This window comes from Halichoerus grypus, chromosome 14, assembly GCF_964656455.1.
Source record: "Halichoerus grypus chromosome 14, mHalGry1.hap1.1, whole genome shotgun sequence".
NCBI classification, from domain to species: Eukaryota; Metazoa; Chordata; class Mammalia; order Carnivora; family Phocidae; genus Halichoerus; species Halichoerus grypus.
The window spans coordinates 84813748-84826467 of NC_135725.1; the positions used below are offsets into that span (position 1 = coordinate 84813748).

Sequence of the window (12720 nt, forward strand, 5' to 3'; positions counted from 1 at the left end):
GTAGGCAGATACATTCTGGCCCTTACAAATTTAGGTTCATTAAAATTGTTTATAGGTGCCCAGAGGAGTAGGTCTTGTAATTGGGAGCCATGTGTGACTTTGGCAGGTTAGTAAGCTAAGTAATAGTGAGTGAATAGGTAGGGGGGACGAGTCATAAAATAGCAATATGAATGGAAGGTAAGAGTATGAATAGAAATATTTAAATTAAAAATAATTTTGGAAACTAGATATTTCTTTTTTTTTTTTTTTTTTTTTAAAGATTTTATTTATTTATTTGACAGAGAGAGACACAGCGAGAGAGGGAACACAAGCAGGGGGAGTGGGAGAGGGAGAAGCAGGCTTCCCGCTGAGCAGGGAGCCCGATGTGGGGCTCGATCCCAGGACCCTGGGATCATGACCTGAGCCGAAGGCAGACGCTTAACGACTGAGCCACCCAGGCGCCCCGGAAACTAGATATTTCTATTTAAAGTTGCATAATCATGACGTTGCTTAGTAGAGAAAGAAATTTGATTCACTTTTCCAACTGTAGGTGTAAAAATGACTTCAGTATTGATAAACAGCCTTCTCAATGTTGCCTAATTACAAAGTGCTATAGTACTTTTCATCCAAAGGAGTATGAACTTTTTGTCAGGAAATGATTTTTCTGATTTGACTCAATGCACATAATGTATAAAGTAAATGCAGAAGGATCACATTAAAACATTTTTTCCCTATATTTGAGGCAAACACTGAAGTGTTGATTTACTTATGATTTTAGAAGAGATGTTATTCATCACAAGGGGAAAATGTTATACCAGCTAAAAATACATAGTTATTTTCATTTGTATCCACTACTGTTGACTTTAAGGGTTGCTTCCTGTTGGTGTGGTGGTATTGGTTTATATACGTATTAGCAATGTATAAAAGTGCCATGTCTTTTGCATTTCTTCCGGATGAATTTCCGTCTGTCTTCCTTATAGTCTGCTTCCTTGTGTATTAAGTCACTGCACTGCCACACTTGTGCAGGGAAGTGTAATAATTTTGACTGTGGATGTTGATCTCTACTATTAAAGAACCTCACCAAATATCCATAGGGAAAAGATCAGTATGTATAAGTACAAGGGGAAGACTAGACACCTGGAGGAACCTTGAAGGTAGATTAAAAAACAAACACACACACACATTTTCAGGAGAAGCACCAGTATCTGTACATATATAAAAGAGAAACAGTGAACACACAAAAGTGTGAGCAAAAATTTAGTTGAAAAAGGAGAAACTTAAGGACCTCCCCAACAGATGATATAAAATGAAGCTGAGCCCAAAGTGCAAAAGAAGAGGCTGCTCAGTGAGTCCTCACTGCATGCCAGATGCACGGAAAACTTGGTATGTGGAACTACGAGCATGTTGAGGCCATGAGATTTTAACATCTGACAAAGTGAATTAGAAGGGAAGAAAATTACGGGTGTTAAATTAAAACTACCAACGTAACCAGTATTTGCCAGATCTAGAAGAAATAGCAAATACATGTTTTTCTGTTTTTAATTATCAGCAATGTTGATACTGATACTGATTTTATCTTATTTAAGAGAGTTCTCTAACTTTCTGGTTCCCTAAATGAATTTATTGTCTTAGTATATTACAGTTTTCAAACCTTATTTATTTGCCTCTGAACAGGCAACAGATATAATTTTAAATTATTGTGAGTTAGTTTTATTACCCAGTTGAAATTATTCTGAAGTATATTTTTAAATGAAAGTGACAGCTTTAAAGTGTTTTGAGGGAGGAAATTAAAGTTGTGCATTTGAGTTAAGACAACCAAGAGCTCTGTCATGCTGTGGGTGTAATTCAGGACATCTAGGAATGAAATCTGTTCTTAAAAGAATTGATGGTAGTTTTAGGTTAGCATATAAAATCACGAAGCTGGTGCTCAGTTGAGTACTTGGCAGCTTATAGATGTTACTGTCATGTAAGTTACACTAGACACAGAGTGTGCACCACTGTGGATAAACAACAACGGGCACAGATGAAAAAGGCAGAATCCAAATGCAGATATGCAAGATGCCAATTTCCCCGCTTCCCCCTTCCCCAAGATGCCTTGTAACTAGTGTGGGGAACCTGCTTTTAAACAGATTTACAGAGGTTAATTGGGCTGGGATATTTTAGATTATGTTACACATTAATGAAAATGCTGATTTTGAGCTGTCATGACTCCAGTGCTTTTTATACCATGATAATTATTTTAAAACTTTGTCTTCTGTGTTGTTGAAAACATCTTGGCAGAAAGCCTATGTGACCTGATTAAACCTATGAATTGTCAGCTGTGATCTATAGTTCTCAGATGAGGTTGCTGACTGGGCTTCACTTAGGAAGTTCTTGATTTAAAAGCAAAATTAGATTGAGACTACTGTGCCCAGCACTGTATTGCCATTCCAGTGGTACATTTTTAATACTCTATTTAGGGTCCTGATTTCATAGTTTGCAGGCAACTGCTTAACAAATTCATTCACTAATATATATTTTTAAAGCATAGCTAATTACCTCATGATGTATGAATTTCTCTTCTCCCCCTAAAATTACACAGTGGAAACTCCCATCTAATCCTGTTTATTTTCTAATTTTTGGATATAGTTTGTGAATGAATTTTTCTGTGGGATTTTAAATTGTTCTTCCAAACATACAGAGAAACAGAATAACTACCTTTAAATGTGTCTGTTTTATATCCTTGGAATTATTTTTTTCCTTTCTCAAAATCCCAAATTTTTTACCCCCTTCCCATTTTATGCTTAAATCCTCAAAATTTGGGAAGATTGATGTTAGCATATTCTGAGAAGCCAGAATTACCTTTTTCCAGGGATCCAATCTAGGATAAACTGAGAGGGGGTAATAATAGAAATTCTGGGGATGCATGCAAATATTCTCTCAAAGAATTTTCATACTTATGCTTATTGATAAATGTGAACAAAGAAATTCTCAGCATGAATTGTAGTACACTAATGTTGTTTGATCATTTTCTCAAATAAACAAAAATACTCACACTATTTGTCCTGTTTCTCGCTTCTTCTCTCTCTGTCTCTCTCTTCCCTTGAAGGTCTCAGCATCAGAGGAGCCCAGGAGGAGGACCCTCCCGATCCCCAGCTAATGAGACTGGACAATATGCTTTTGGCAGAAGGGGTTTCAGGTCCTGAGAAAGGTGGGGGATCGGCGGCAGCAGCTGCAGCCGCGGCAGCCTCTGGAGGTTCTTCAGATAACTCTATTGAACACTCAGATTACAGAGCCAAATTGACCCAGATCAGACAAATCTATCACACAGAACTGGAGAAATATGAACAGGTCAGCAGCCGCCACTCTCATAGTCCTGCACAAACCCTCTATTGCTCTTCTATTAGACTGCGCTAACCAATTCTGAGGGCTGTGAGGGGTAGGTGTTGACACAAAGAGCGAAATAAATAAGGTCAATGCAAAAACCCAAGTGAATTGTTGGATTCATGAAATGAAGCCCCTTTGAGATTTCAGAGGTGAAGTGGAACCTATTTTGTCCCATCTACTTGTTTTAGTTTTATTCATTCCTCACATTCACGTGCCCTTACTACCACCCCTGCAGCCATCCTTCCCCTTTAACCTCACTGCTTGGTGCCCTTCAGAGCCCTGGCTAATTAACATTTACGCACTGGCCTTGTTCATGAGTTTTAACAACTTTTAAAGGGAAGCACTGCACAGAGAGCTGAGCTCTTCCTCCTATGCTGTGAGCTCCAGAATCCTCCCAGGAATTAATCCTTATAGATTGTGCCAGACTATAGCTGAGGGAGCTACCGTCACAAAGTAAGCAGGTTCTGGCCTTTCTCTCTGAAGAGGAGACTCCCGGGTTAATTATAGGTACCTCCGGGCAGGGACCACTGGGCATTGTGTGCTAAATTCCTGAGTAGATAGAGGTGTGGATTACAAATGCTGTCCTCAGCAATTATGTTAACCACACTTCATTGAATCTAAGGTATCTTTGATTTTAAGCTGTGTCATTGTTTAGGTACCACCAAGAAAAAAGTTAACACTACCCAATTGAACTATAACATGCTATTGACTGTAAAATGCTTCCATACTTCACAGAGATGTTAAAAGGTGGGAAAAAATAAGTCTTAGATTCAATGAAGTCATGTAAAATGTTGGTAGTTCATTTTAGACTTATTTTAGTTGTTAGTTTCAACCTAAAAACCTTTTAGTTTGAAGGATTTTTCACTAGCAGGTAATTTTAAAAAGCATTATTATGGAAATATTTAAATGTACCCCCAAATAAAGGGAATATTATTACGTTGAATCCTGTGAAACTGCCAAGTTTTTAGGTCAAAAAGAGTTGTGTACTGGCAGTTTTATTGAGCTCAACCTAAAATTAGGCACTGCCTAGACACCCATCACCCAGATACATAATATCAGTATTTTGCCAGTCTTATTTTGCCTATCTCACACACACACACACACACACACACACACACACCTTGTTTTGGTTTTGGTGGAGTATTTTAAAGCAAGTCTTAAGCATCATACCATTTCACCTCCAAATACTTCACTGTGCAGTCAGGCACTTCATGAAGTCCGAACACTTTAATGTGATGTGGGCGTCCTGGTCAGTTTTATTACTTATTTTTCTTCTGAGTTCCCTGCATAGTTTCAGTTGTATATGTTATTTTTTTCATTGCCTTCTCAAGTATTCTGGATATGGTGGTATTAAGCAAATGTTGGATTCTGTTCCAGAGGTGAGTGTTTTGAAGGAGGGTAGAAAGTTTATGTAGCTTGATGTTAAAATCCAATATAAATTAATATTATAAGATTTTGTCTTTTTTTCCTGCATAGTACTTTCTGGGGTCTCAAACTGTATCTCTAGCCTCATTTGTAGGGATCATTTTTGGTGGAAGAAGTGCAAATAAGGATTTTGGAAAAATTATCTTATGTATGTACATGCAAAAAATGGAGCTTTCTGATTTGACGTATGAATAATTGAGAGTAAACAAAAGAAGTCATGGTTGAAAAAGTTGCCCTGAGCATAAACAGAAGAAAATGGTTCCAATTTGTAGTATAATCTTAATCGCATAACTTTATGTTAAATACATCTATACATACTTAATAAATACCACCATTCACCTTGCATGGAAAGATCTGTAGTATTTGGGGCCAAATGGCCCAACTTTTTGGATGAAGAATTAAGGTGGTTCCCTTACTGTCTCCTGCCATGTTTCTTCATACCAGCTTCCTTTTTCTCTTTCTCTTGCCCTGTTAGAAGTCAGGTGAGGCTGTCATCAGTCAGGGTCACCAGGGTGTTGTTTTGTTTTGTTTTGTTTTGAATTGTTTTGTTTTGCTTTAAGAATACACACAGGTTCTTCAAAAGTTAATCTATAGTATGTATTTTTGGATTTTTTTTGGATTCAATATATTGGGAAATAATGAGTTTTAAAGCATAATAATGAATCTTATTTCTCGATATATTCAGTAACCTAATAAAAACCACTTAAATATATATTTCCTTGCTCATTTTTGACACTTTCTGAAGGAAAAATACAGGCATATGAAATCGCTGTAGTTTTATGGACAAATAAGTAGATGGAGTGTGATGACTGGTTGGCTGATAACAGAATTTAAGTCTACAAATTTTCTTCTGTAGGTTCTGAATTGTTTTAGAAAGAACGGAGCAGCATTTCATTCACTTGTGTTGTCTTTGGGGCTGGCTTTTATAGATCTTCTCTCTGTAGTTCCCAAGTTATTTGATCAGTGAGTTTTGACATAAGATAGTCAATAGTTTTTTACAAGTCTTTGGGATACAAGTTGTGGGCTCTGTCTGGGCTAGACCTTCCAGGGATATGCTTTGGAGCTACCAGGAGGGCCAAGCAGAACTGAATGAGATAAAAGGGTGGCATATCCAAGATAGGTGGCATTATAATTTCCATTTTACAGATGAGAAAATGAGACTCAGGTTGAATGATTTGTCCAGTGTCACACATCTGGTTAGTGTCAGAATCAGGTACTGAAGTCAGTTTCTGACAATATGGCTTCCTTTTCCACTGAATTCTGCTGCTACTTACATAGAATTGGAAAATAATTCAGTACATTCTGGTTTTCTCTCATTTGCTCATGTTGACTTGCATTTAGAATGGGATCAGAGTAGAGATGGAAAAAACAACCATTTTAATGACTTTCCAGAAATTATACTTTTCCTCCTAAAAGTGAACATGGGTATTTTGAGTGACAGAGCTTATTAGTAATAGGAAGAACATAAATGTTAAGGCAGTGGCTTCATCAGAAAATTGTGTTGAGTCTTTTACTGAAAGAAGTAAACTACATTGGAATCTTAGAGCTATTCACTCTCCTGTGTTTTGCAATGAAGCTGTAATGAAAATGTATCTGAAGCCTGTTTAGATTTAGATTGCCATAAAATTAACAAACACTACCACTGCAGTAAATTAAAGTACCTTATAAACACAGCCACATTTACAAAGCTAAGCAGACTAGAGCTACAGTTTGAGCAAAATTAAATCTAAGCTGCAAGGCTCGGTTTTATATGCGTGTTTTAGGAATGGTACTGTCTTTAGAATCCTGTCCTTTTTTCCTCCAGAAAATGTCCTTTGATCTTATGTCTTCATTACATAGGCTCAGATATAATGATTTTTGGTGATAACCATCTAAATTCACTTATAAACACTTTTGAAATATTAGGCATAGAATATATAGTAGAATATGATTCTTGAATATTACTACCACCCAAAATGAATCAAAACTATTTCACTTTTCAAAACAAACAAAAAACAAAAAACTATTTCACTTTTCTTTTGTTGATCCTGACACCCAACAGGAATATAGAATTTTCAAAGTTTGCAGCAACTGTCTTGTAATACTTTGTTAAGGGGTGCATTGCTTCTCTCTTTAGCTAGGAAAGAAGCCTGGTTGCCTCTTTGTCTTTTTGTTGATCAATTACAGGTTTTAAAAAATGCTTTTGCTATAACTTTCAAATATGCTCTTAAGATTAAAGAGCCAAACTAGTAGAATAAGTGAATTCCTAATGAACTTGAGCCAAGAGTCCTGGGAAGCCTGTTTTTAAAAATTGAAGGACTTCTGGCTTCCTCCACCTCTCTACCAAAGGGAAATGGACACATTGGTTTTTGCAAATGAAATTTGACTTAGTCATTTGTTCTCAGTTAAAAAGAAAAAGATATATCATGCCCTGTGCAGCTCTCCCACTTTGCTTGTACCAGAAGAAATGCTTGTACACAGGCAATTCACTCCATAATTTACAGCTGCTATAATAGAGATGACATATTGAAAGCTATCTACTATAATTATATTGAAATACATTTTTGCTGAAGGCAAAAGTGTTGTAAGGGTCCCAACCCTCCCCAAGCATCTGGGAACCTGCTTTCTGAGTTCACAGATGTCTTTTGAATTCACCTCGAATCAGGTGAAGCATTGGAGCCAAGCATGCACACTGAATGTACTCAAGACCAATTAGATACCGTTTAGCTACTAGAGGACTTTCAGACTATAGGGAATTAATTGTTGGGGGAATGGAGAATGAATGTGGAACCTAAACCATTGTAAAGGCATATCCTTGTGCTTTTTGAGGATCTCAACATTTATGTGTTTAGATTTGCTGGCAAAATCTCCTTTGCTTGTAAAGGAGTTTTATTTTTATCAGGTTAAAAAATGCTGATGTTACTACATTAGAGATTGTGTAGCCCAAAAACTCCTAATCCCATTTTGCTATTTGTTCTTAAGAGGTAAGCAGGAAAGACAAAAGGGTCCTATCTGATGGAAACTTTATATTTCATTTTACCAAGCAAGGCTTTGTCATTCACTGCTCCAAGGGAAGAGTTTTACTTCTTGTCAGCTTTCATGGTGGGTCTTTTCCTTGGCTGGAAAGAGTGTTTGAATATTCCCTTTTTTTCCTTCAAGTTTCTACTTTATTAGTTCCACATATCAAATGTATCTTTGATCACAAAGTTGATTAATAAAATGAATTGTTTTTTATTTGAATATTCTTTTGTTTTCAACTTCCATCTGTACTATTCAGGCAGTGGGAAGGCCTGACTATAATAACTGTATTAAGTAATCAGAGTAGGGACTGCTTGCAGAATAGCTAACATATGCAAAATATGAATTTCATATAATTGCCATTTTCATTGTCAATAACTGCCATTTATTAAGTATTAATTATGTCTTAGACTCCGTGCAAAGAACTTAACATATGTAATATACTCCTTACATAAACCTCATGAGATAGGCCCCTAAATCATGTAATTAGGTAAGATGTGTTGAGATACAGTACATATTTCATCTTTGTGGCTGTTCCTTACTCATATTGGTCACATTCTACTTGGCTTAGAAAAAAATCTTTAAATGTTGGTTTTTATCCTAAAGCAAGAAGAATTTGTTGATTTAATAAGCATTCCATAAATACAAAATCTATGATATTGGACTAGAGTTACTTGCAAGGTTATAAAGACATCTAGAAAATGGATACATGCAAATTTGAGAGGGAATAACTTTTAATAGAGATTTATTCTTTCTTTAAAAAGTAGATTTTAGAATGGGGGTATCATGATCGGTTGACTGCAGTCAGCTTCTCCAGATGGTTACAAAAGACCAATTCAGTTTTTAGATCTGATCACTGACCCGTTTTAAAGCTTCCTCTAAAATTAGTGCTTGCTCACTGTCTGATTTTATATGTTTACATTCAATGATGTGAATTTACAGGCAAGAAAGGGGTTGTATCTTGAATTCACAATGAAAAAAAGCACCACCACAAAACAAATGAAACTTTAACAAAGTTAAACAAACCTGAAAGTTCAACAGACCTGAAAACTTTAATTTTGAGTGTAAATGAAATATGTACGGATATAGAGGAGACAGTTTTACTAGCCAACAAATATCATTAAAATCATTATCATAAATCAAATATTTCAGATCTTCAACTGGTTTTGGATTATTAAGGAGAAAGGAACAAATGGCAAGGAGAAATTCTCATAGATAAGAACTGATTGAAAATATTTTTTTCAGATGAAGCTTTTCATACTTTATGTTCATTTAACTATGTTATTGCTAGGTGTGTTTTAAAACACAAACAAAAATGCATCCTAGGTAGTTTTCAACAGCTGGATTAAAAGAAAAAGAGGTTTCTGCCATTACTTTAAATCAGAAAATTCAAGGAATCGAAACTCTTATTTCCTGAATACTCCAATTAAACAGGTGTTTCTATGTTTGTATTGTGGACATTGACCAGAAAAATTTTGACTGATAATTTCACTTGGAAAAATAATAAGGCAATAAAAAATTTCTCCAGTGTCTATTTTAATAGTCTTACAGGTATGACAGAGGTTGTGATAAATGTTTGAAGCGAATATCCCACATTATAAACAGTATTGATGCTAGTATGTGGTTGGGTGGCCCTTCAAAACAACTCTGCAATCATTTGATTATTCTCACAGCATTTATATGTTTAAAAAATGTATACCTTTTAAGGAATAGAAGATGAGGCAGTACTGTGCTCTGCTCTGAAACTGGTACAGATGATGCTGTAAATGAGGCTGTAATTTACTTTCAGTGGTATAAAGGAAAAAAAATCACTTTGCCTAAAGTGTATGCATCTTTCTTAAGGGTGTACCCAGATTTTAATTATCTAAATGTAAATACTTAACGAATTTTACTTAGAGTAATGAGCTAAAGTGCACACTACATAAATGAGATGTTCTAATTAATCATGTATGAACTACTGGTTTAAAGAAAAGCTATGTGAATTCTGTGAATGTTGGGCTATTGCCAAATTGCTAATCAGCATTTGCATTCATAGATGAGTTCACTTAATAAGTTGTGAGACATTCAGCAAATGTTTTAGGAAATTATGAGTTTTTAGATGCAGAAACTTTTTGCTTTTAACCCTTTTTTTCCTACATCCTTCCTAGAAACCATAGGCAAACATTCTCTCTGGAGAGATTAAAATGCAGCCAGAGAAAAACTTAAGAGAGCTAACATCTCAGGTATCATTCACACAGGAGTTTTGAATTATTTATCAGAACATACACCCTATCAAAGATATATGTTACCGTAATGTGCGAGCTAGGTTTTTAGGAATTTGCAGTGTTACGTGTGCAAATTCAAAATGCTTCCATAGTCCAATACAATGGTTCTCAGACTTTTTGGTCTTAAAACCTAGACTCTTAAAAGTTACTAGAGACCCCTAAGAGCTTTTATTTGGTGGATTGTATCTGTCAACACTTATTATAAGAGAAATTAAAACTGAGAAAAATTAAAAGTATTTATTAATTAATCTTAAAATAATAATAAATCATTATATGTTAACCTAAATAACATTTTTGTAAAAACCTGTATTTCCCCCAAAAACTCAGCATCTATTGAGAATAATGACATTGTTTTTACATTCTTGCCAAACTCTTTAATGTTGGGCTCAATAGAAGTCACCTGGATCTTACACGTGCTTCTGCAGTCAGTCTGCTATAATGTGGCTGAAGTATACAAAGAGCATCTGGATCTGACCTCGCACAAATATGGCACTGGAAAAGGCAGGATTATATGGTAATAGCCTTTTCAGGTAGCTGTGGACTTTCTTCTTTGATATTACACCAAAACTTGACAAGGTGTAATTCCTTAAAGGTTAGTTATAATGCGGAGTTTGAAACCATATCAATTAATTCTTTGTACTCTGTTTATTTAAAATCCATTGGTCTAATATGCAGTTCGAATGGATCTTCTACCTGTGCCTGTTTTTGTAACATCATGCATTGATCATTTGGAAAATACCGGTTCACTGAGTTATGTACATCTTCCCGTGTTGACACATTTCATTTTATAATACCAAAATATAGTTATTAGTATCAACACCAAGCTAATCAGAAAGTCGACTGGGAAACTGGGAAACTCACAATGGTGGATGCAAATTTTCCAAAATTCTAATTTTCACTTGAAAACTCAAATTTTGTTATGATACATACTACTTATGTCAGCTCTTTTGCTTGACAGGCACACTTCGTTTTTGAGAGGACATCTGCCAAATACCCAAGTCTGAATAATTATAATTTGGTCGTTTTGCTTTAAAAAAAATGGCATTCCATGAAAAAAGCAGCTTTAGCTCACAACTTAAACAGTCACACAAGTGCTTTTTCTCAAGATAACTATCCGTTGATATGCAGTAGAAGTGCTTTTTGTTTGTTTCCCGTTTTGTCACAGGGAATATTACAGACGTAGTAAAGGCTTGAGATGTAATAAAACGAATAATTTCTCTTGCTTCACCAAGGACATTTGTAAATGAAACTGTCTTTTTGTGTGTGTTTGTGTGAACGCATGGTGGGGAAGAATTAAAAAAGAAACATCAGAGATTACTCAGTATGCGGTTTCCAAAGAGTTTTTCTTAGAACATGGGTCCCCAAGATGCCATAGAGCTGTGCTGTCCAGTCTGGTTGCCACTAGCCATGGGTAGTTGTTGAGACTTGAAATCTGGCTAGTTTGAATTGAGATGTACTGTCAATGTACTGGATTAGAAAGTGTACCCCAGAAAATAATGTAACATACTTCATTAACCGTGTTTTAAAAATATTAATTATGTGTTGAAATGTTAATAGTTTTCATATAGTGGGTTAAATAAAATATATTTTTAAAATTAATTTCACCTGATTCTTTTTATTTTTTTAATGTGGCTACTGGAGTTTTTTTTTTTTTTTTTTTAATTTCAAATGTGGCTTGCAGTGTATCTCTTTTGGACAGCACTACTCTAGAGAAAAGAGATTTTTGTGTCCAAATTTATTTGGGAAAAGTTGGCTATCCCATTCACCCTTAAAGATTTATTCTGCATGTTGCCATATCAGTGTCGAGGAGTCTTGCAAAAACAAGCAAACAAAAATCTTTAAAAATTTTGGTTAACTCAGCATTTTCCAAAATACTGTATTTTTGGACCATGTATTAACATTCTCTAGAACTAGCTATAGAAGCACATACTTTCTGATCCCAGTGTGGGGACATGGTGCTAGTCTAATTTTCTTCATTTTATTGATGAGAAAACAGAGGGCGAGAGTGTGTCAAATTATAGAATTTTGAAATTATATGAACATTTCTTTAGAGAAAGTGCAAGAAAAAAATATACATACATTTCTTGGCAGGGTGACCACTTGTTTTCAGTTTGGCATAAGATAGTGTAAGTAATATAATGGGGGACAATCTTAAGTTTATTTTTATTTTGGTTTCCTTAAAGATAGAAAGAAGTTCTGGTTTTAGAGCTACACAGTTCTTTAACATTTTACTCTGTCATAAACTAGGACAATAATTCTTAGCCTTTTTTAGTTGTAAACTGGCTAAGAATCTGAAAAGAAAACAAAACTCCACAGATTGTCCCTTCAGCTGTTATCCATTTGCACACAACTTGGATGAAATTTCAGGGAGTCATAGACATTCTACACTTACCCACGGTCTGCAAGTGAAGAATTCTTCACATATGGTGCAGGGATAATGTACTAACAGATATTAATCAGCATTACTCTCAAATTGTAAATACAACTGACCAGTCAGTAGACGCTCGTTGGATGACTACTATCTGTCTATGCTGCACAATTCTATACTCTGAAGAATCCTGTAAGTGTAACATTAGGGTCACTGCTCACTTAAATTGCTTAAGACTTAAAACATACAGGGTGGGGGAAGCACCCTTTAACTGGTAAGCAAGACTCATTTTACCTCACCTTAGAAATATTTATAGAAAAG

The 12720-nt window shown here is 35.4% G+C and overlaps 1 protein-coding gene across 4 annotated transcripts in view; it reads left to right on the top strand.

The window, feature by feature from the left end:
* PBX3 (PBX homeobox 3) overlaps positions 1-12720 on the top strand; it is a 210938-nt gene that overhangs the window by 155921 nt on the left and 42297 nt on the right. For 2 of the 4 annotated variants that reach the window (XM_078061774.1, XM_078061775.1), the window contains exons 3-4: positions 3068-3309; positions 4677-4724. In XM_078061774.1, coding sequence (XP_077917900.1) covers positions 3068-3309; positions 4677-4724 — 290 coding nt within the window. The remainder of the gene's footprint in view (positions 1-3067; positions 3310-4676; positions 4725-12720) is intronic. The other 2 variants (XM_036112903.2, XM_036112906.2) reach the window with 1 other exon arrangement.